Here is a 24,453-nt window from a genome sequence, read left to right as displayed (position 1 = left end):
CCTGCAATCAGTAATTATATCTCTAAAGTCCTCTTAAGCAACAACTTCTGCCTGCTAAGCCCTTCTCTTCTTTTGTATTGCCCAGCATTGCCCTGCTTCAAGGATGCCAGCCTGCTCAGAGGTTCTCATGCACATGTGGTCCTGATAATCACTTTTTCCTTCCCTTCTCTTACAGAGGACAGCCTCATGTTGTAATAAGGTGAACCATTCACTGTGTGAGAACAGGTAACACCAAACATGTTCTCCTCCAGTTGTGTGAAGTAATCAACAACCTTGATCTGCTTGCTGACAAACTGATTTCCAAACTGCTCCGCTGCACATCACCAATATACAGTGATGCTCTTTCATTTTAATACTGCTTCTTATCAACAAGTTTAGTTTTGGATTGAAGCTAACATGGACAGTAAGGCAGTTTGAAGATCCAACTTCCATCTATGAACATAGTTGCAAAGACAGTTCCTGCACTTTTGGCAGCCTTTTCCCTATGCCATGTAAAATCTGAGAACTTTCAGAATTTGTCAGTATTCCCTTCTTTATGACCCTCTTCACTGCAACTATTCCCTTCTTTGCTCCTTTCCTCACAGCACAAGAACATCCTGCCAGTTTATCACTTAGGGCATTTTCTTGCCCCTTTCTTTTTGTGCTTCATGACATAGAGGACCACAGCGCCTGACATGTAAATCAGATTATCTCCATGTGTCTCCCTGGGTTCCCCACTGAAGTTATTACACTAGTTCAGTATCAGTGGTTCTCATAGTTTTAATTCTTTCCCTGTTCATTCACCTGCCATGAATTTGCAAGAAGGGCATAGATATGTACCTACAACTGCATGTTAGAATCACTCAGTAGGAACAGCACTGTCTCAGTCAGGGAATCCCTAATGTCCCCAAGGTAAAATTACAGAGTTCTTACCTACACAAATTCTCCTTTCTGATTTAAGCAAAAAATAAGATAAAATTAAGTGAATATTTCTACATTTGTGTACTGTTTGCAATTAACAGCACTGGACTGTCAGACCTTGCAATTCAAGCTTTACTGAAAGCAACTCTTTTTCATGTCGCTTCCTTACTTATAAAACAATAATCACTTTCTGTCACTTATAAAACAATAATTAAAAAGTCATATAGCTTCACTTTTCCCATCATCTTCTTACAGGTGACATCACACACAGACAAAGTTTCTTTATTTGTGGCCATTCTGTCTCATAATTCTGATTTCCCAGTAAACAGAAAGCCTTCAGGGTCACCTATTACTCTTCAGTTTTGGTGCTGCCTTGCTTACCTATTAATCACACTCTTTGCCTTGCTAGAGGGGTCTCATGAGGTTTCGTGCTGCCACAATATTTCATGCTGGATAATGTGCAAGCATATACCTTTCTAAAACTGATTTCAGCCAAAACCATGCTATTTCCACTGATATCTATAAACATTAAATATCAGTGAAATTAAAATGCTTTGAGATCACACACAAAAGACATTACTATGACAGGATATGAATCCTGATATCTGAAATAACAACCTTATGTTAAAATTATAAATGAAAAAGAAACCTCTCACATCACTGCTGGAGAATGTAAATACATACTAGGCACAGACTAGATAAAACCTAACTAAAAAGAGCCAAAGTTAGTTTCTCATATGGAGATACTGACTATTCTTATTTTTAAATCATAGGTGGGCAAGCCATGATGTGGTTTTTTTTCTGAGTATTTACACATAACCAATTAAATCACCCTTGAAACAAACACCACAAAAGATTCTATATAGCTGGCATTGATAAGCACTTTTAAAACACAGAACCAGGAGCAGAAAATAGAGGTATGAAACCATATGAAACCAGCATGAATTGCCTTGGATCAGTATTTGACTGACAGGATACTGATTTTGTGGGGTTTTTTTTCCACTTATATATATCTGTATATATAACTTTCTGTATCTAAGAAGCAGCATGAATGCAATATTAGGTGTCTAAGACAGAACTAATACAAAACCCACTAAAATATCACTGCTGGAGGAGCAGCATAAAGCTTGGATGTACACAGTTAATTGCCTAGTGCCAATCTCCTGAAGTAAAGGAAGCTGAAGGTTTGATCTCATTGCATGTTTACGTGCACAAGAAATGGCCCTAAAAACAAGGCCTAGCATAGAGGAAAACATAAAAAGAAAATACAGCCAGGATGCCTAACTGTGTGCTATACAGCTCCTTCACAGAGGACAAAAATCCACTGAATTACTCTCCTGTGAAACAAAACGCATCTCCATTTGCTACCCGTGAAGGAATAGGATCTCCTCAGGTTAAATTTATAGTAAAGAGTTTCACTCTGATAGAAGAATATTTTTAGAATGGCAAAAGGTACACCAAGCATGCATTCCCACCTGAAGCAAGATTTTAGCACTTGTCTGAGATACCAATTTGAAATTAACCACTGGTTAGTGACCAAAACTTGGTCTCATGGCTGAGGCCACTCTAACTAGAAAAGTGTTTTGTGTATAAAGCTTATTTTTCAAAGTTAGGAGATGACTGCTAGTTCCTGAAGGACATGATGAATGACAGAGCCCTTTTTATTGCTACTTCTTTTAAATCATCTGGCTGCATTCTCCTTGGACATGGGCCTAAAATGTCCTTAATGCTTTCAAGAAATTCACCCACAGCTTCTTAACTATGGACTTCAGAGTCCATTTTTTAAATTGCAGTCAGCTGTGATGCAAAATTAGAGTAGCTAAAGAAAAGAGTGGTTTTTTCCCAGATTGTACGTCAACTCCAGGTGTCCACTATACACCAGCCTAAACTAACTGAAAAGCATATATATTCAGCATTTTTGAAAAAACAATTCACTCTTATTAAGTAAACAAATATAAATGTTTAACAAATATATACGTATCTGTCTGAGTTGATTTGGGCTTTTCATTTGATTTTTTTTTTAATTACTACAAACTTCATAGCTCATCCTGGAATTATTGCAAGCTAAGCAGATAACAAAGGTCTCACATACAAAAACTTCACAAGTAAAAAACCACATTCATAAAATAGTTTTAACTTAGCACCTCAGACTACTCTTATTCTGCCATTAAAAATGAAATGTCATTTGTAAAGCTTTTACTAGTATGTTAAAAAAGGTACCAGCAAATTCAATTTGGAAATAGAAGTCAAAGTCAACATTTATTGCACATTTCCTTTTAAGATGTTACTAAAAGGATCATCTAAACAAAAGCTGTTTCATTTGCTATTATTTCAAATATATTTGTGAATATTTCAATAATGCAAATTGCACATAAAATAAAAAAAAAACCCAAAACAACAAAAAACAGGCCAGCTTGGCTTATTTAGGTCACCACTGGAAAATAAAATGATAACTAGAAATATCTTCAGATAAAGCTTTTTGCCTATCAGTGATCTCATGAAAATTCTTTGGGATGTAAAGTGAATATTGTCTCCAAACATGAGAAATATGAATTGAAATAATGGAAAGCATGAGCACGTACTGCTGACCAAATATTTTTTTACTAGGATAACTAGAGCAGTGAATTGACCTTTCTTAATTTCACCTTAAAAGTAAAATCTCACTTAATACCTGGTGATTTGTTTGAGTGTACTACAAATATTCCAAACTCAGCAATGACAATGACTTACTTCTCAGATTTCCCATTCCAGGAGTCAGGCTCATTCTGGGAGGCAATGTGCTGTGGTATGGTGGAGTAGTGCTGAACAAGATGTCATTTGGCAAGGCCTGGTCTATCATTGAGCTCCGGGAGCTGGCATAGGAAGATCCCCTTCGATTGCTACATATGCTTTCATCAGAGAGGGTGCGGTAAAGCGTCCTCCGCGGGGAAAGGTTTCCATAACATGAAAACTAAAGATAAAAATAACAACACGTATTGCTGGTTGAAGTGATTCATACAATCATATTCCCATCACCAGCTCTTGGGAGTGTTTTTCTGGACAGGCACTCTGGAATTCTTGAACTAATACAGAAGATCAGAGATTTCTTCTGCCATATCAGATCTACTGGGGCCTCAAAATAGTTACTGAATTGGATATTCAGAGTCCTCTCAATATTTTGGAATATATCACCATGAATTCATCAGATACTGTGCTGTTTTAGTAATCACGAAATGTTAAATGAAATCTTCATAGCCTTACGACAGCAATGTTTTACAGAAATGTATATAAGGTTACCAACTCTGGCAACATGTATGCAAGACTATACACAGAACTGTTTGATTTTAATTTGAAATGACTATGCTTTACTGTTAAGCATTCTGAACCGATATATGCTGCCACATAATTCATTGGATGATAAAAATGACTTGAAACAGTGTATCTCTCTGGATATCACATAGCAGGCTTAGAAGAAAAGGGTAACAGAATTCAGTGAAAACTGCTTATGCATTTCAAAAAGTTACTTAGACCACAACCCAAATAGCTGCAGCAAAACAAGATGCTACTGTATTGTAAAGCTGGATCATTCTACTTTGTACACTTTGTAAGTCATTTCTCAGCACTGTAAGCAGTTTTCTTTATATCTACAAAGCATAGTTAATGCTGCAATTATTCTACTGGTTTGTCCCGCATACAACAACATGTTTCCTTTGTGATTAATTGTGTGTTCCATGTTTCATATGCAGAACAAATGCTTAAGAGGATTAGCTTTTGCAAACACTGAATATAGAGTAGAATCTCACATATTCATGTCTGACTTCACTGTCAAAGGTAAATGGCTCACCAATATCAAGGCTACTACCCTCTATGCTGGCCACAGACTGTACACTGCCAGCTCCTGTGGCTGGGGCTCCTTGGGAGTCAGGGCCCATGGTCTCACTTACTTAACTTTTGTTTAGGTGCCTTGGAGAGGAAGGGACAGCAGTCATTTATCTCAAACACACCTCCTCTCTCTTTGTTGAGGCAGCCAGAAATACTGGCAATTCTTGGAATCTTCACAAAACCCCTCCAATTATTGTATCAATCATAAAGCATAAAAACCTCTAGGACACGACCCACAAAAGCATATATAATGCACACATAACATACCTCATATTATAAAATATATATGATCTGAATTTTAAATTCAAGTCTGCACTTAGAAGATTCCTATATGTTACTTTTGTTCAGACATGATGATTATGCTATTTAGCGTATTGTATGAACACAGTGAGTTAAGAGAGAATTGACTTAATATGGAAGTGTGACAATTATCTCAAGTAATTTAATTGCTTTGTTCTTTATTCCACATTAAGGACATCATTCAGAACCATTTACTTGGGGAGCAGCAAATTTTAAGGCCACTATCCCCTTATTGTGAACTATTAAGCATTACCAACTGTCTTCATACTGTAAAGATTAGATCCAGGCTCTCCAGTAGCCTTGACAATTATGCCTTCTGAGCAGCTGCCACTGATACCTACAGGGAACTGATCTGGATTTCTAGCAAATTGTTGGAACTATTACAGGGCAGAGGAAAGTGGGCTATTTTTATTCATGTGTTTTAATATCACGCAAGATGCACAAATTTAGGCCTCCTTTCTTGGAGTGAAAATGTCACTTGAGTGAAAATGTCACTTTTAACCTTTCAAATAATAATGAAGTTGCTCAACTAACACTGGTCAAGCTAAGCAAAGACATACTTAAACAAATACTGGACTTTATAAATAATCATCAAACAAACTTTCCCATCCCCATGAAATAAGGGATGTGATATTTTGGGACCTATGGTCATCCCCATAGAATAAACTTAGCTTGTACAAAACAATATTGCATTTTGGGCATATGAGAAACTCATTTCTAAGATTACTGAAAGACTGAAGCACACAGAGCCAAAGGAAGTAGCCAACCTTTCTTCTCCCTTCCTCCATAGAGAGGCTGTCTGGCAGCATCAGCTTCAGAAAATCTTCTTTGGACAAGACTTGCTGGCTTTCAACAATAGCATTCCTGACAGAAGTTTGGAGTGGACTCGTTGCAGACACAGCATCAATATCATCATACACTCTGTTGAGAAAATTGGGTGTTTTTAGCAAGAAATTGGATTTGAAAGACTGCAATCGTTTTCTGTAAAAGTGAAAATTGTTAGAATATCTCCTGACACAGCACACTGTTTAGAAAATCTTTTTGATCACTTAACCTGTATGAAACTGTTTGTGGGTACAAAATGAAATTCTTAAACCACTGAGAAATGGAGTTTAGGAATTCTAAAGAACAATTTTAAAAAGCATAATCTTTGTTTCTCCTAGCTTGCCTCCCTCTTTTTTACACACCACACTTCTCTATCAATACAAAAGTTATATTTATTTCAATATTTCCAAAAGTTCATCACAATATACTTTAACTTTTACTTACATAGCAAATTTTAAAAAATCCGTATTTTATAGTACAATATTGCATCCAGCTTCACAATCTGGCAAAATTACTATGGTCATCACAGCAATGTTTGAAGTGTATTGATAATCAATTGCCCAGTGTAAGTATATTTTATTATCAGCAATTCCATAAAGCTATTTAGATAAATTAAACTGGTGTCTTCTTTAACTATCAGCACATAAAAATCTTGTTACAGTCAACAAAAGACTGTCAAACTGAATTATTAACCTTCAGCTCCTTCCAGTGAGAACGGAGAGCCAGGACTTTAACAGGCTGAATGTAATGGAAGGAACTGGAGATTGCGACTCAGAGAACACACACACTGGAAGCCATTGCTCTCTGCCAAGTGCAGCCTCATCAGTGACTGTCTTCAGCAGAGAGAAAATAAGCTTTGCTATGGTAAGGTGTAATTCTCAGTGAATTATAACCTACAGTGGCACAACATTCAGCAATTGACCTGATATTCATCATCACTGCTAATTAGAGTTGCTATTTTATTTCAACATAATTATCCTCAGAGAGATATTTCCTCTCTGTGATATGGAGAGCTTTCCTAGAAGGAAAGAGGTGAGGCAATTCTGTATGCCATGGAAAAATCTGAAAATATTTTTTGATATAGGAGGTGTTGTCATATTCAATTAATAGTTCTTGAACAGGACTATCGCTTGAAGATACTTTTTCAATTTTTAGTCTAAATACCCCAATTCATGATGCAATTTTATTTTAAGACTGCCATTCAAAATAAGGAGACATTGTTTCTGTAGTTCATTGATTTCAAAATCCAAAAATTTGTGGGAAACCCTTAAGTTAGCCCACTATATTTTAAATACTACGATTACCAAACAATTTATGTAATTAAAAAATTGTGGGAGAGAAACTAAATCACCTCTCTGTTAACACAAAGGAACACATATAACCAGGATAGGAGGGTAGTAGTGTCTTCTCCTTTAAAAATTATGAATATAAGAGCTTAACTTCAGATTCATATTTCATAGCATATATATTCTAGCATTTATTTTTAAATATTACTCTTCCCATAAATATGCACACATATGCAAAATTAGGTATTAGATAAAACTAACCCATTCCCATTAAATAAAGAATAATCCCAATTAAACATTTGAATGTGTTAAATTACATCAATTACAAATGTTGCATACATTACTGCATGTCGTCTTGTCAATTTATTGAGAGAGACAGTGACTGGCTATGGTTTATTGAGAAACAGCACCAAAAAGAAAGCAAGGACATTATCCATGAAGATGATTTTGAAGCCAGCAGGAATTTCAAGCTTAGCTTTAGACTGCAATCCAAACACTACTTATTACGGATGCACCATTGTGAAAGTATTATCTTTCTATATTTGAGGTACTGCATGTTTTCCTTTGAGTTCAAGCCTTTTTCTTCCACCTAAGAACAACACATTTCTCATGGACTATTCCAGTGTTTAGTTTCATTAGATACACAAACGTACAGGAAAAAAAAATCTCTGAACATTTAAAGGCAAAAGAGAATTTGTAATTTTTTTCCACCCTATTTTAAAATTGATTTTCACTACCCTTCTTCCCCCAATGAAGTAAAACAGAGTGCTTACTCATGACATTCTGAAACTTCAGATTCTTCAGGTGTAGGACTTCCTTCAGATTTTTTCCATCCAATGACATATTTATTCACTGCTCCTTGTCTGTGGTAGGGTTTTGAAATGGACCCAGACATCTGTTGACTACTATTCTGCGACACTATATAAACTTTGGAGGTATCTAGGGAGCCACTCTTTTTAGAGCAGTGTGTTGATGGGCTTCCTGAATGATGTGACCCACTGGAAAAGTGAACGAAACAGACAAAAGGAAAAATTAAATATGCTATGCAACAACAAATCAGAAACGCTTTGCCTGGTATGCGGCAATAATTCCCACAGTTAAGTTTTTCTGAAGGTTAAAATCAATGAAGCAAAATCGGCACAGTAATTTTCTACACACCAACTGTGTACACATTAAAGCTCTTGGAGAACAGAATTGTGATGAGTTTCTGGAACAAACAATGCATGGAATTCAGCCTGCTGAAACGCCAATGCAAACTGATGTGAATCAAAACTAAAAGCCTCAATTATATATATATATATATATATATATATATATATATATATTCAATTTGTGTGTGCAATTTTAAGTAAATATGTACACACACTTTTACATAAAGAACTACATAGGGAATTACTCAGAATATCCCTCTAATCATAAAACCTACGTGCTTTTCCATTTACAATAATTTTGCCAGTTGATGCAAGATTAGGCTGTGCCTTTCAATCAGACACAGTAATATTAAATTACCAGCAAATTTAACCAGTAAATTTCAGTTCAACAAGACAATCCTCTGGATAATTTTAACAGCCCCTTTTATTATCAATAATAGCACTAGAAGGCACTAAGACATACTTTTAGTGAACACTCTAAAACCTATTTCAAATAAACTAAAGCAAACACTTCCTTGAAGAATACATTTCTTCAGAATAACCATACAAGACAAATTCACTTGTGTCAAGCATACAAGAAAACCAGTATACAAGGTATTATTTGTTTATTTTCCCATACTGATTGACACTGAAAACAGGATAATCAGAGGGAAAGAAGAGCAAACAATTTCCTTCTATGCTTTACAGAGTAAAAACCTTAAAACATAGACCAAAGCTTCAATTACAAAGTCACCATAAAACAGTAACTGGAAGATAAAGGCAACCAGCTATAAAAGCGTACCTTCAACAAGCTTTACAACAGATGTACCATGCACACATTTCATTGGTAACAAAAAGAAAAGCTGAAAATCAATCATAAATGCCGTTCAACAAGCAAAACTGTAAAGCATACATCAGAAAAATGTAAATTAGGGGGGATGGTATGCAATGCAGTTTCTTTGTATGTAAAAATTGTCCAAATTTTTCTGATTTCCCTCAGCAAAGCAAAAGCATGAGAAATAAGTTCTAGCTGCAAATGTCTATTTTACTCAAATGTTTCCCAATTTTAAAAACCTAAGCAATTAGCAAGGGTCATGTGCAAGGCCTCCATCAGATCTGGGAGGTCTGGCTATGCTGTCCAGGCTCTTTAAAAATTACTTGAAAACTGCTCATACAGGCGTTTGAATACAACAAAAAGACCAAAATCTTTTAAGTTCCATTTCAAAGAAGGGTAAACAGAATCAAAACAACACAGAGTCATTACCTGTATGTCAACCCATAATCCATAACCCCTGGTTTGTAAGAAACACGTACCTGGAATGAGAGGAGATTTCGCTCAGGTCTCCCATGCTGCCCTCGGCCGTGTGGCTGGCGGAGATAGCAGAGGCATAGCTGTGGACAGCGTAGATCTTAGCTGGATCCTCGTCGGGCCCGGGAGGCTCCGAAGGCTCCGGCCACTGCTCCGTGTGGCAGTGCACTGCGGACCTGCTGCCGGCCAGGTGCAGCGGGGCCAGCAGAGGAGCCGGCATGCAGGGCGCCGTGTCGATGCCGCTGTCCGTGGAAGCCCCCTTGATGTACGTTAATCCAAGCAGCTCGGGATCCATCAGGTCTCCGGAACCAAAGTGCTTCTCATCGCTGTTGCTGGATGTATTGCTGGATAAGGTGTTGCTGCTGGAGTGGCTGGAACAGCTTTTGTCCCCAATCTTAACAACAAGAAAACAAACCAAAAGACATCCCCCTCAAATTAAGTAGTAAGAGATCTATTTTCATATAAATGACTGCATTTGTGCCATTCAAAGACCATTTTATTATTTTTTTACAGTATGCTATCGTATAACTGCTAAGTATGAAAAGAGCCAATTATACCACCAGTTTCTGTGAAATGAATTGCACAGCTGGCTAGACACATTAAAGGTTGATGTCACTGCAAATAAAAAGGCTCTAGTTCCATCTTCTATCACAAATCTTAAAATCAGAATTGAATTTTCTGATTATAGGACCTGCTTAACATCCATAAAATTGCATTTCTGAACAGTTAAAATAAGCATTTGTTAAAGCTAGAAGCCTTGGTAATTATTTGTTTAAACAAGCTCTACTGCAAATCTGAAAATCACCAAAGACTGAATTATTGTTGGCTTTTTCTCAGTGTGGCTGAAATATGCAGCTCATTGGATCCAATCCAATTGGATGTGTGGCTAGTTAAATTGAAGCCAATTGTGATGTATGTGTACCAGATGAAAGTAACTCAAGTCATAAGGCCCTAAACTAAGCATGGCTATTGAAGTGGAATAATTACGTCAGACTTTTGAGCCAGTAAAGTCCAGGGGTTTTGTTATTTACCTTTTAAAATAAATTTTATAGAGAGTTAGATTAACTTATGTCTGTGACAGTAACCAGAATAAAGGCAGATGGACTTCTACGAGGGCAAATGGACTTCTTTTAACTAGGATATAAATGGGAAGGGTGACTAACTTTTTCATGAGATCCCTCCTCTAGCAGATGCTAGGAGATGCTGTTGCTCACACATAAAATGTAAGTTTACAGTGTACAGACTTCTACTACATATAGCAGATTTTCCAGGTAACAAACATTATGTACTCTCCATCACTGTTGAGGATTTTGCCATTACTGAAGACAAGCTACTAAACAAGGTAGACTAGAAAATCTGTTCAGCATTCCCAGCACACAAGTTACATTTTTATAGTGCTTATTGATAATTACACTCCATGGGTATTTCACATAAGATGAAAAGTGGTGTGGTAAATATAATTTTATTTTCTTTTAAAGGGCAATTAAATACTCCACATATTAAACAAGACAGTATAAATGAAGCTATAAATTCACAGCTGAGTGGAGACTATACTAGTTTTATCTCCTCAATGCCCCAGACCCAAGCTCTCTTGGAATTCTGAGTTTGTAAACAAAGATTAAGCATATTTGATTCAACCTACACCTGGGTGAGCATAATGTTTGCCTTCCAAAACACACAGTGGTCTTTATAAATTACTAAAATGAATTTTTTAAGACTTATTTCTGTGAGTCCGGAGCAGTTTTTTGTTGTTGCTATTTTGGGGTTTGTTTGTTTTTAGAGTTCTGAATGACATCCAAGGAAAAGACTTACGTGTGAAAGCTTGTTTGGCGACTCCTTGCCACTGCCTTCTTTCTGTAAAGCTCGCTCTTTGTAGGAGCTCAGGACTTTGGTTGATGGTGCATGCCACTTGGCTTCTGCCAAAAATAATGGAGAAAGGGACTCCACTCAGCATCAGGTTTCAAACCTGTACCCTCTGCAATCAGACACAGGTATCTTTGCAGGATGTCATAACTTTCACTGCTACATCACACGCTCTCTGTGAGCCAAACCTCCACACGGGGAGGTGGCTGCATTTCAACAGGCACTGCATTGCAAAGAACATGTACTTGAAAGGAACAGTGGGTTTTATTACCAGAATGTCTACTTCCTTCCAAAGTTTCCTCTCGTTCTCTCCCTCCTTCACACTCCAGTGAGACTGAACCTTGGTGATGTTCATGGAGTAAAGGGGACTGGCATCTTTTAATGTAAGCAGAAAATTAGGCTGTTAAGGTTTTTATTCTGCAAGATTAGCTACATAATGAACTACAGCACTTTTTACTCTTAAAAGCAAGTATTTTGTGACTTTTAAAAATAATCATCATTCCCAAACATTTCCAAACACTGCATAGAAATATTTATATGCCATTTTTTCAAAAGCATGCTGCTATATCTGAAGTGTGAACATGCCGAGAAGACACTGAACTTTAAGAAGAAATGTATTCTTGGGGCTATAAACTCAAAGGCTTTTGCAGTGAGGAACCATGGTAATATATGCTTAACCTCTTTATGATCTAAGCTTCCCAGAAAGCAATTGTAGTTTTGCAGGGTTTCACACTGAGAATATGTAAGTTAGTACCAGATCTACTGCTTTGCATTGCACTGCAAAAGCTTAAATATTTCACAAAGCAACAAACTAAAACCTAGATTGCTATTAGAAATAACTGTGCTGGAAAAAAATTACACAAGATGCATTTTGATGAGTTGACTGTCAAAAAAAAAAAAAAGAGCTACAGTTTTATTTGAATTATTACCATCTATTTAGCTGCCAGAGATTTCACTGAGTTATGTGAAATTCCTTGAAGAGTCTACAAGATACTGCATATATATCTGCTACATGGAATATCTTATCCACAATCAATCATGCCAAAGCATTAATAAGCTTCAAGGAGTCAAGCTGATGCTTTCAATATTCCCTTTTTTTTTTCTCTGAAAAGTAGCTTCTGAAAACCACTTGGCAATTCTGGAATGCTTTTATATTACTCTATTGTAGATACTGTCATAGCTCAGTAACAGGAGTGTTTTCAGAAGCTGTATATATAAAACAAAGTCATAAATTTAAAGTAGTTTAGAACAGATGTCTCACATAATATTGTTATGAGTTATATTGGTAGTTAGCTATATACAGATAGCTAACTTCTGAAATTTCAGTACCAAGGGATTAACTGGGATGCAAAAAGACCATCTATGCACAGCCTTTTAAGAAGAAGAAACCTCTGAAATTCTTACTTTTTTGAGGACATATGCTAGGGAATGGGTGTCACCAAAACAAACATAGCAGGAAACAAAACCTTTGAAGACCATAAAGATTTTTTTTTTTTTTTTTTAGTCAAACATCTTGCTCCTGAAGCAGGAGGAGGAAGTATTATTATTTTATTCTAGTTCTGAGTTACTAGATGATTTCTGGCCTTTTACAGGGACAATACATCTAAGAACCATTTCTCTGAATTTAAAAATATGATCCTAGAAAGTTAAATTAAGATGACTTTAAAATTGCAGTTGCATGCATGTTATATCAAAGATCAGTAAACCTGTACATCTTAAAAGGCACCAATAGTGTTTGAAAAAAAATAAATCTAGAAGGCCCATACAAATTTTGCTTAAGAAAGAAGATGCATGGGAGCTCTTGCAAGATTTAAATAAAAGCTTTTAAAAATCACCAGTACCCGTCATATCCCACTTGCTGTCTCCAGTGGCTGCTCCCGCTGGGTCCTGGGTCACTGGATGAGGACTGGTTGCTTGGAGAACTTCTGTAATGTTCATTTTAGAGTCATTAACAGTGCACTGAGGTATTTTTGGTGTTTCAGATTTGAACTGGGCTGTGCTTTTTTTATCAAATACATTCATTTTCATAAATAATACAGATGCAGTATGAACAATCAGTTACATCCATTTGGGGAATTTAAAAGGCTTATCTCAGTTTCATAAAGCTTTAACAAGAATTTTTAAAGTACAGTATTTATTCACAAATAAAATATTTCTAACTGAATATATAAAAAGAGACAAAAAAGAGAAAGACTAAGTGCCAAATCCTATTTTCCCTAGATCTGGCTTTAGTTCTGAATAAGTGGGATTACTCAGGAGTCAGAGCAGCTGGATTAGGTCTCTAAATTCATGTGTAGGAAGCTCTCATAGTGGATCAGAAATGATTGTTAGTTCCTTGGCACTTATTCCAATTTTAAAGCTAGTAAAATTGGAAGAGGCAATTCTAATACTTTTAAAAGTTTTATTTTATTAATCCTTTGACATAGAAAAGCAACAAAAAAAAAATTCATGAAGGGTATTATTTTGTACTTAATTATTTAAACTTTTAAGCCTCATGCCTTAACAATGTCTCTAAGTAGTTTTGTTAGATTTCCAGACAGTTGAAATATAATGCTTAAATTTGAATTTGATCACATCCTTTCCTTCACTTCTGTGCACATCATTCCATAACTACAACACAATTTCCTTCAATTATCTTGACATTATCTTGAATTCAATTCCCTGTGTTTATCTTTTTTCTTTTCTCTCCCCACTTTTCTTTTTCATTTAGAAATGAATGTAGGTACTCAGGGAGGAAATGAAGAGGTGTTTTTTTCTTTATGAAAAATACTTTCCCAAGAACATGGCCTTTTAATAAGCAACATTACTGTTTAGCTTGAAATTTTTAAAGACAGTAGCTATTATATTTTGGTTTTTAAGGACATTAGGTGTTACATTTTGTCTAATAGCCACTGTACAATAAATAGTGTAGTACTTTATTTTTCAGCATGTCTTTCTCTGAGAAGTATTGACAGGACTGAACCTCTCTCAATTAAGTGAAGTAGTCAATAGGCTCCAGCTTAATTCAGTTTTGTGAACTTGTAATTACCTCGAAGAATTACGCATTTTGTGCACAGATAAAGTGACCCAGCATTAAGGAATGGATAAATTATGATCCCATGTATTTCCACCCTCCAGACTGATGTTTAGGACTTTGTCCTCAAAGCCAGAATATTGCTTTGTGCTGTTCCAAGGCTGAATGAGACATGTTTACCTCCCATTTGCTGGACAAGTGTGAAGTCCATAGCCTAGTAAACAATGAGTGGTCACAAAAGGAGAACCACAGAAATCCCATCACTGACTGCCTCACACAGTTTCTTCACACAAAAATTCCAACCATCTGCTTTAAGGAATGGATTCCAGACTCCAGGTGATAGGATGCATTGCCAACAAGTGTGACTCAGGGACTAAAGCACACAGAGGCTTCTTGGTGCAAAAATCGGAAGAGTGAGTTCACCTAAAGCTTCACTTAGGCACATGCTATGAGTAGCTGTCACAGAATTAGCCGCTTTGTGAAAACAGGAGTAGAGCTTAAGGATAACCTTGTACTTCTAAGTGACTAAGTAGAGGAAACTCCTTGAACAACACCAAAATACTTGGACTGCCTCCTCAAAGCACTTCATTCTCAGGAATTGTATTAGGAGCATAAGCATTCAGCTCTCAGCCTCTAATTTCCCTCCAGGGACTGGGCACCTAAGTATTAAATGTCACAGTAGTTGAATTTTTGCTGCTTAAGTCTCTTACTATATCTAGTCCAGATTTCTTTTGCTTCTTCCTCTTTTTATTTCTAAACGTAACAATTTTATTGCTGACTTCACCCTTAGCTCATTTTCAGATCGGCTGTTAAATCTTCCCTGTTTTATCAACCTGTTTCTCCCTGCTTGCACTCTTAAACCAATACTGGGTCTTTGACCCTTCAAAATCTCCTCATCATTTTCCTAGCCTGAGTATACACTTTCACCCTTGCAGGGCTACTTATATGTACTGATGCACCTTACTTCAAACTCTTCTGTTTTAAGCTCATCTCTATGTCAAATCATCAACTATGCCTCTTCCCATTGGAAAGGCCTTGGCAATTAGGTACCTTCCTTTACATGTTTCAAGACCTACAAGCCAGAATCCATAATTTTCCTCTCTTTTCATTATTTATATTCTGTATCATGTCTTCCCCAGAACAGCACTTCTACTATTGTTTTGCTTAAATGATACAGAAATTTCTTCATGATAAGAAAAGACTCAGTCTAAGCATTTCTTCACATGCTTTGCTGAGTGTTATGAGAAGTGCAGCTTATGTTTTGTGAAGTCTTTTTGGAACTGAGCAGCATGTCAGGAAGCTTTCATTTCTTTTCTATATCAATACACAGTATGCTTAATAAAGCTTCATAAATGATGAAGTATTTCTAGACATTTGATACATTGTCTCCTTATGTTAGATGTTATCAAAAATTTAATTAACAAGATATTAGGTGAAGGTTAAGTTCTATAATGGTATCTAAATGCTTACAGAAATACACCTCTCAATTTTTCAGAGGATAGAGATGGGGGTAGGGGAGAAGAACAAAGGATCAAATAGTCATAACTGGGAGTCTTCCTTTCCCAGGGAATGAATGAGACTTATTTTCAAATACATACTACTATTACCTGCGTACATTTCAATGTAAAAAGTCATTAATTCTTTTCTACTAACTAAGGTAGTCAATGTAGCAATTGTGGCATTTAATGATTTCATCTAGAATTGTTTTAAACCCATTTAAGACCAGTATTTCAGATTTTTGTATAACTCAGATATTTTCAACATGCAATAATTATTTCCTTGGAAATTAGAACCGCATCACCCCATAAGGGCATCAGCTGAAATAATTATAAACAATGAAGGACTCAGTTCTGCTCAAGACATATGGTTTTCCTAAATAATTCAAAGGTCAAATGTATTTGCAAATTTTTATCTTTAAAAACGAAGTTTCATCTTATGAAGAATTATGATTAAATTAGAACAGAGCTAACATTTAAGAACACCATCCCATCATCTATGAGGTGTTACATATTCAAATCACAAGCTCTGCTTTGTTTAATTAAAAGCAAAGCAAAGCATAAGGGCTGGTAATGAGTTACAGAACCCTTTGAAACTATGCCAATACCTTGGTAATGAGATTAAATAATTAATTTTTAAAGGAATGAGTTCATTTTATTTACACTCATTATTTGTTTAAATAGTCTTCAAAAGGTGGGGAACAGGACATTATTAAGATCCAAAAGTTATGAGGCAGTTTCCCACTTCACTGATTTGGGACTAAAGGGAAAGGTCAGCGGTCCTCAGCAGTAGGATCCAGCCCACTTCCACCACAAACACCAAAAATCACTTGTTTCAAGCAGACTGGTCCAGTGAATGCTACTTAATACAACCTCAGAATTAAAAATACTGCTAAAACTCAATAAAGTAAGGTTTAAAAAAGAAGACACCAAAGTTCAAGAAAGTAGAGATTTCAAAAGTAATACACATTAGGAAGGTGACAGGCATTAAGCAGAAAGAGCATTACCTGGCACCATCTGGCAGTTTTCTATCAAAGGAAGTGCTACGAGGAATGGCTGTCTGAGCCTGCTGGAGAAGCTGCTGGCACTGCAGTCTGTCAGATGTTCCTAGGATTGGAGAGGCACGAGAGAGAGGCTGCCCAGCGGGAGTCGGCACCCGATGCCAAGTGGTATTCCTTCTGAAAGGGGTTTTATACTCACATGGGGTGCCTTCACTGTCAAGTTTGTATTCCACCATGGGTATACGACAAAGTTCTGAACAACCCCTGTGGGACAAATGAAAACGCTCATCAGTCTCACAGGACGGAACAGAGAAAGAAATCTAGAATTCATGGGCAGAAGTATATTACACATTTTGATTTCAGGTGCCCAAAGGTGTTCGTGCAGCATTGTACTTTGAACACTTCGAAACTGCCACGCCAAGCAGGTAGAAAACATTTCAAAATAAAATATTTGCTGTCATGTGGTCAAAGATCTTTGAACTGTCTCTTCACCCATCAAAACGGGGAACATATTAAACCTTTATAAATTAATCTGCAGCTGGAATTTTACATAATAAAAACTTTTAGAGACAAGGCATTTAGAAGTCATAAAGCATCAAGTTTTTCTAAAAGAGCATTGATTTGTTTAAATTTCAGGAATAGCTGCTTTGCAGCAAACTAAACATTTCTTGGTGGGGTTGCAATCTCTCCTTTAGAATCCCACCTTGGCCCCACCAAATGACAAAGCGCATCAATCACAATTGATTAATCGGCACCTAAATATTTTTCCTTGTGTTTTCACAGTGTGCTTTCTAATGTTTCTTTTCCCCGGGATTTGTAAGCCTGGATGATAAATGGCGAAGTGGAAGGAAGAGACAGATCAGAAACAGTCTGGCTTACCACCTCTGCCTGAAGTTTGCAGTGTGGTTGAATACTAACAGTATTCACAGACAATGTAAACCCAGGTAAAAATACTGGTAGTGTTCCACATAAGATCAGTGTGCCTTTGGGGTATTTGCTGTAGATTCAGACTGCACTCAATAATTAAGTGTTACTGTTTCAGAAATTGGTTAATAGAAGCTTCACATGCCCTTTAAGTAAACATTGATTATCACTGGAGATTTTTTTTATAATCTCAGCATTCCATCTCCATTATTTTTCTGATAGGCAGTGTGTATTAAATCAATACCTATGAAGAGAACACCCTAAATACTTCCAAAGCAATACATTAAGTGAAAGTAAGAAACAGTGAAAATTTGCTCCTCTGTCTCAACTACAATTCTGCTCCATTCCTTAGCTGAGTCTTGATCAAGCTTTGCTTTCATTAAAAAACCAACATTTACCATTTGCAACTAAATTAAAATCACCTAGAGAAAGTGCAACAGAATGTAAAGAGTTTACAGCCTTAATCCTGAAAATATCTTGGTATAAATGATGTAACAGAAATGTGCAGTGCAAGTAAATACCATAAATTCTCACACATTAAATCACTGTGCACTAAAGCTTCTGAATCAACCCTCCAAAGAATATTTTTGTTATCTGTGTTCCAGTAAACAGATTAGAAGAAAAAATATTAGACAAAAAGCAAACTGCCTTATTCAAGGTTGTTGAAGGGAAGACCCATGAGAAACAGTAGAAATTCCATTCTACATACTCTGTATATGCATAGTCTGATCCAGCCAATTGTTTCACTCTGCTGAATTTTTTAGTAGCAAATAGTCCAGTTTATCCTGTAGCACTAAATCTTTGTCCCTGGTGGCACTCAAACACATGAAAAAGTTTAAGAACTTAAAAATATAGATGATGAAAGCATTGAGAATGGAGATCAATAGCCAATATAGCGTGGAAGACACCTTGATGAAGATAAGCTGAAGAGCTAGAATGTTCCAAAGCAGAACTCAGAATTCCTGGCTTTCACTGTTACTCTTTTATCAGAAGTATCATTGTAAGATGCACCAATAAAATCTGACATGTCCAACCTCTGCTGACAAATCACAGTTGAACACGCTGGATTTTGCAATTGTGATTTTTCTGGTTTGAGCTTCCCTAAGGAGGTAAAACCACCTTAATAATCTCCTCACAGACATGGGATGGTGCTACAGAGAAATCACCATTTCAGAGAGTCAATTTGGTATCTCTCCAGCCTTCCCCCCCACCCTGAAATGCCATAGTTATTCAGAACACCTCTTCAAACTGCCTCAGTCCATGCATCGATTTTTAAAACTTTTTTCACACTTTTGAGAACCATATGTTGGGCTCTTAGAATGAGGAACACCATGAAAAAAGGTCAAGTTAAGCAAATTGCACAGAATTGTGCAAACTCTTCTACTACTGAAGCATATACAGAATATATTTCTCCAGTGTAATTTTCAACTCTTTATGTTCCAAGATCATGCTTCCCTTCATCCTCATTCACTGCCTGCAAGAAAGAAGGTATGGGAGACAACAGCCTCCAGCAATGCAGCCATGATCTTTCTTTCTTTTTTTTTTTTTGTTTTGTTTTTTTTTGTTTTTAACTAAGAAGTTTTACATACAAAACCAACAGATCAAAGAATGCAGAAATTACACAGCAAGGTTAATATTAGTTTGGCGCACTGCACAACTTTTCATGCGACCAAATAGACACAGTTTTCCATTACTTGATGAAGAAGTTGAACAACTATGTAGGCTAAAATGTCTATCTCCCTTCTGCTAATTTTTAGTATTGTTTCACTCCTTTCTTCATTCCTATAGACTTTAGGCATTGGAAACAAACCACCCCCTCCCCAACTTTTGTTAATAAGATGTCAATTTTACAGTTCATCTTGGTAATTGAGGAAGTTGTAACACGTAATTGTGATTGTATCCTTCATTAGATACTCCCCATAAAGTACTCTAAACGCTGTAAAAATAGCCACAGGTTTTAAAAGCAAAAGGGACTGTTACTACTGTTTACTTTGACTTAGCTTGCTGACTAATTAACAAAAGCATGATATAATAATAGTAAACAATAAGCTTTCCCACAGTGAGTATAAACTGAAATTTTTTTATAATTTTCTGTTTGCTTGCATCAGGAAAACATACTCTTTCTACAAATTTAAAAAAAAATATCAAGGACACAGTTCCTGCAGAAAAATGCTTATAAAACAACCTTGCTTGAAATCAGTATAAAAATTCAACAGTGTTGCTTATTAATTCAAAACAGAGCCCTAGAATGCTTGTTTTAACTGGTTCAAAAGAGAATTTCCATGGTTTCAGATAGCTTCTTTTGTCACATAAGGCTTTCAAACCTTAATTTAAAAGTATCAAACCAATCACTCCAACATTTATATGAAAAAATATGCTTCACTGCTTCACAAGCACTGCCTAAAGAACAGATACTGCAGTATACTGAGATAGGTAAAATTGCAATTGTAGCTGCCTCCTATATCAGGAAGACAGAGAAGGAATTATTTCATGCCTGCAATCCCCACCTCCACTCCCTACTATGGATCAAACTATAAGTTATCTTGCATGAAAAAACCCCACAAAAATAAATGCAATTCCCTCTTAAATATGTAATTTGACCTTTATCTAACTTTTACTTATGATTTTGTTACTTATTCCACCAGTGCAAGAGTATACATTGGCACTGGTATTGAATGATAGCTTTTCAATTTAAATTTTATATATTTCTTTTAAATTCATTTCAAAGGATACATAAAGACATATCTCTATTTTATGGTTTTAAAAAGATACTTAAATTTGTGTTAAAGAAGTATAGGATATCAAATGTCTTTCACAATTATATCCAATATAACATTTGAAAATCAGACCCACGACATTTAACAAGCAAATGTGACCATATCGTAACCACACATCAGAAATTATAGCACTTCCTGCCCTGCACCATAGTTTGCTATTAATTAAATCAATGATTCAACATAAAGCACAGACTCCTACTAATACCTTTGGTTCAAGAGCCAATTTATCCTATTAAAAATTTGGTTAATAAAACCAACTCTGCAATTAAAGAGAGCATGACTCTATGATACAGCTAGCAGGTCACGACAACATAATAAAATTTAAGAGTCCGCTATAAAGTCTGCAATATTCAAATGTTCCTGCAAGGAGCATTATGTTCTGAAAGAATTATCAAGCAGTCCATTAAATTTTTAAAACTACATTAGCCAAACCTTTCAATATTAGTTTCAGATTCCATATCAAAGGTCTGTAATAGGCTCTGTGAAGGGCCTACATTAGGCAGGGAGTCTAGTTAAGTAATAAAATATCCATCTCTATGGAAAAGATAGAAACTTCCACACACCATGATCAGCACCCTGTCACCTTGATAGCTACATAAAAGCTTTATTTTCTGCAAAACACTAGAACTATCATCTACTGGGTACAACTTCAGTATTTCGACCCCAGTATCTGCAGATTTCAAGCACGAAGAGAATTTGCTAGGGTATCAACAAGACCAGAATACCTGGTTACAATTTAACTCCCAGTTCAATGTATTGCAAGGAGATGTAGGGATAGAGAAGGAATTATTGGTGTGCATCAGTTTATTACACTGATAAGTTGTCCCTTTCTATCACCATTTCAATACCAAACATCTAATCCTGCTCTAGAAAGAGCCTTCATCCAGCAGTACAATAACTGCAGTCTGCTAACTCAAACTTTGCTTTTGAAAACAATCACTTCTGTCAGAGTGCATGTTTGTTCTCACACTACAGTAGTGCCCAAAGTGACACAACAAGCCTGAGGACTCATTGTGCAATCTATTAAATCCACATAACAAAACACAGATTTATTTCCTATAATTATAGAGATTTAACTGAAAAGCAGAATTTAGTGGCTTAGTTTTGCTGAGACTTAGAATGTAGTCAGTTAAGACATACATAGATTTTCCCTTCCCTGACACTGTGAAGTACCTCCTGGAGGTAATATTTCAACTCCACTGATGCCCTGTATCAGTCACAGCACAAGTCCAAGACACTGCATAATACTGAAATGTTCTAAGAGAATTTTGGTCAAAAAGTCAAGACAAAAAATTCCAAGTTGTGAAACCTATTAAAAGTAGTCATACATAATTTTATAATTGTTAAAAAATAAATGAATTTTATATTTAAATAATTTCATACTGCAGTAGATACATGAGATTGCCCACAGTAACTGCAGACAGAGCTGCTGCCCACCCTATACTTTGGTTTAAGAGAAGTGATGACTCTGACAGTCCCTCCACGGAGCTAAAGAGTTGAAGCTGACAGTCCCTCCTTCCTGAAGATAAACTCATTGTCCTTCTGATCTTTATTACTAATGAGTTTTAAAAAGAACCTTTGTGTTGGTGAGCTGACAAGCAATTCAGAGGCCTCCTAAAGAGCCTCTACATCTGTACTGTTACATGAAAAAGAGAAATACAGACAGAAACTAATGATCTTTAAGGCCCTTTCCAACCCACAACATTCTGTGATTCTAATGACTCCATGAGAAGAGAGAAGAAAGAAGAAAAAAGGGAAAAAAAGAGTCTGGAACTCTTCTTTACATCTCTCCATAGAGACAAACAGTGCTTTGCCAGGCATTTAGGGATTTTTATTTTTCTGCTTGACTGTAACAACTGTACACATAATTAACTTCAGCAATTATAATTAATCCCTACTATAAGTTCATTCATAACTCAGTCAGAAAAAAATCAAAGACTTTACTTGTATGAGAAACACAGTTAAGCATTTTCTGCCTTTTTTTTTTTTTTGGTTGGGTAGAGAGGATTTAATTTTGTAATTAGTACAGCTTCCAGTTAGTATAATTACATTTTCTTAGTGATAGTTCTTTCAGTTACTTCTACAGAACATCAGAATCTAGACATTTCAGATATTTGCATTATTCTAAGATTAGTAGCAGGGGTGGTAATTCAAAGGTTTGGTACATCCAAATTCTACTTTTATAGCCAAACATTCCGTTTCAGGTTTTGCTGCTTAAACCTGCCTCAGGTGATGGTAGACTTGGCTTCTTTCTAGCTCAATTTATTACATAAGTAAATAAATATTAAGAATCTGAAGGCCCTGTGAACTATCCCACCAGATTATGGCAAACACCCCTGTGACAATAACTGAATTTCACCACACAGTAGCCTCTTCCCCTTCCTAAAAGCACTTTCCAAACATTCTATAGTCTGTTGGTTATCTGTGACTTAAAAAGCCCCAGAAAGACGATTCTTTTAAGGGGAACAAGCATCAGGACTGGAAAATAAGTCATTACATCTATTTCATTTGTAAGAAGGAGTTTGCAAGGTTCAAAAGAATAAAATAACCTCAGAAGAATTGCAGTAGTACTTCAAAATGGCCCACAGGCAGTTTCAGTCATAGTTACTAAAGTATTTCCATTTTCAGAACTACCTACAACAGCAGAAAAAGTGTCTCTCACTTGTTCAGACCAAGAGTAGAAACTACTGCTCCTACAGCTCTCCAGCTTCTGTTTATAGCCAGCCCTGGAAATTTTGCTTAAAGTTTTGTTTGCTTTCGAAATTTCCTTGAAATTGTTTCCTAATTGGCTCTCAAGCAGTTCCTTTTTTATATAAAATTGTAGTTGAACTAAGACAAACACATAGGTAAAATGTAGTAGAAAAGTATCTAGCAAAATCTACAGTTTAAAATAGATTTACAAGTGCTTGAATTCCTTGATTGGACTTGGCTGATTAAGGATATACTGTCCTTAAACACTACCATAACACCACCAGTGAAAGCAAATCAGAATGAACATCATTATTCTCCTGTTCAAATGCACACAGTCCCAAATCAACAATTCTGAAGGGACAGACCTAGCACAGAAACAAATATGACACAAGAATATTTACTTAGATCTGAAAACAATGACCAACATATTTGTTCTAATACCACTTTGTCATTTAAAGAATTTATGTTTTAAATAGCAATTTCTTGTTTCTATCGAAATATCAGCCGGATGCCACACAAATAATTTTGATTTCTGCATTAATTTGTGCATGATTATTTAATTGCTGGAGCAAACTGAAAACAGCAGGAGCTTTGTCTCAAGTTCATTAATTTTACAGGATAGCAAATGAAAGGCCTTATTCCATGATTGCTTTTGCTTATACTACTGTCAAGACTTCAGTAGAAGGATCTGCATTAAGTAATGGAAGACATTTATCGAGCAGAATTTTCCTCTGTAATTTCCTAATCACTCTGTAACATTCCTTTGTAAGCACCTTCAACATTCAAATAGTTTATTTTCATGCTGGAATAAATGAATACAAGACAGTTTGCAAAAAAAAAAAAAAATCCTTGTTAATAGTTTATTGCTAATAGTTTCTTCTCAGTGGGTGCACAATTACGTCTTGTTGGTTTTCTTTTAAAATGATGGATTGAAGATTATTTGTGGGTAAGCTAACAGACAAAAAAAATCAAGTCAAGAACTTGATTAAAGATCTCCACTTTGGTTGATTTTTTTTCAAGGGACTGCTTTGGAAACACGCCTGCACACTTGAAACTCATTTTCGTTTGAAGGATTCA

The 24,453-nt window shown here is 36.0% G+C and overlaps 1 protein-coding gene across 5 annotated transcripts in view; it reads right to left on the bottom strand.

Moving 5' to 3' along the window:
• Positions 1-24,453, bottom strand: part of SIPA1L2 (signal induced proliferation associated 1 like 2) — a 126,512-nt gene that overhangs the window by 13,476 nt on the left and 88,583 nt on the right. For all 5 annotated transcript variants that reach the window (XM_084202059.1, XM_084202061.1, XM_084202057.1 and 2 more), the window contains 8 exons: positions 16,991-17,248; positions 13,316-13,399; positions 11,746-11,849; positions 11,424-11,527; positions 9,617-10,005; positions 7,946-8,170; positions 5,829-5,982; positions 3,631-3,850 (listed from right to left, as the gene is read on the bottom strand). In XM_084202059.1, coding sequence (XP_084058185.1) covers positions 3,631-3,850; positions 5,829-5,982; positions 7,946-8,170; positions 9,617-10,005; positions 11,424-11,527; positions 11,746-11,849; positions 13,316-13,399; positions 16,991-17,248 — 1,538 coding nt within the window. The remainder of the gene's footprint in view (positions 1-3,630; positions 3,851-5,828; positions 5,983-7,945; positions 8,171-9,616; positions 10,006-11,423; positions 11,528-11,745; positions 11,850-13,315; positions 13,400-16,990; positions 17,249-24,453) is intronic.

This window comes from Fringilla coelebs (assembly GCF_963513975.1).
Source record: "Fringilla coelebs genome assembly, chromosome: 3".
Taxonomy (NCBI): Eukaryota; Metazoa; Chordata; class Aves; order Passeriformes; family Fringillidae; genus Fringilla; species Fringilla coelebs.
The sequence above is the reverse complement of the archived record's forward strand: the minus strand, read 5'-3'. Positions and strand labels throughout refer to the sequence as shown.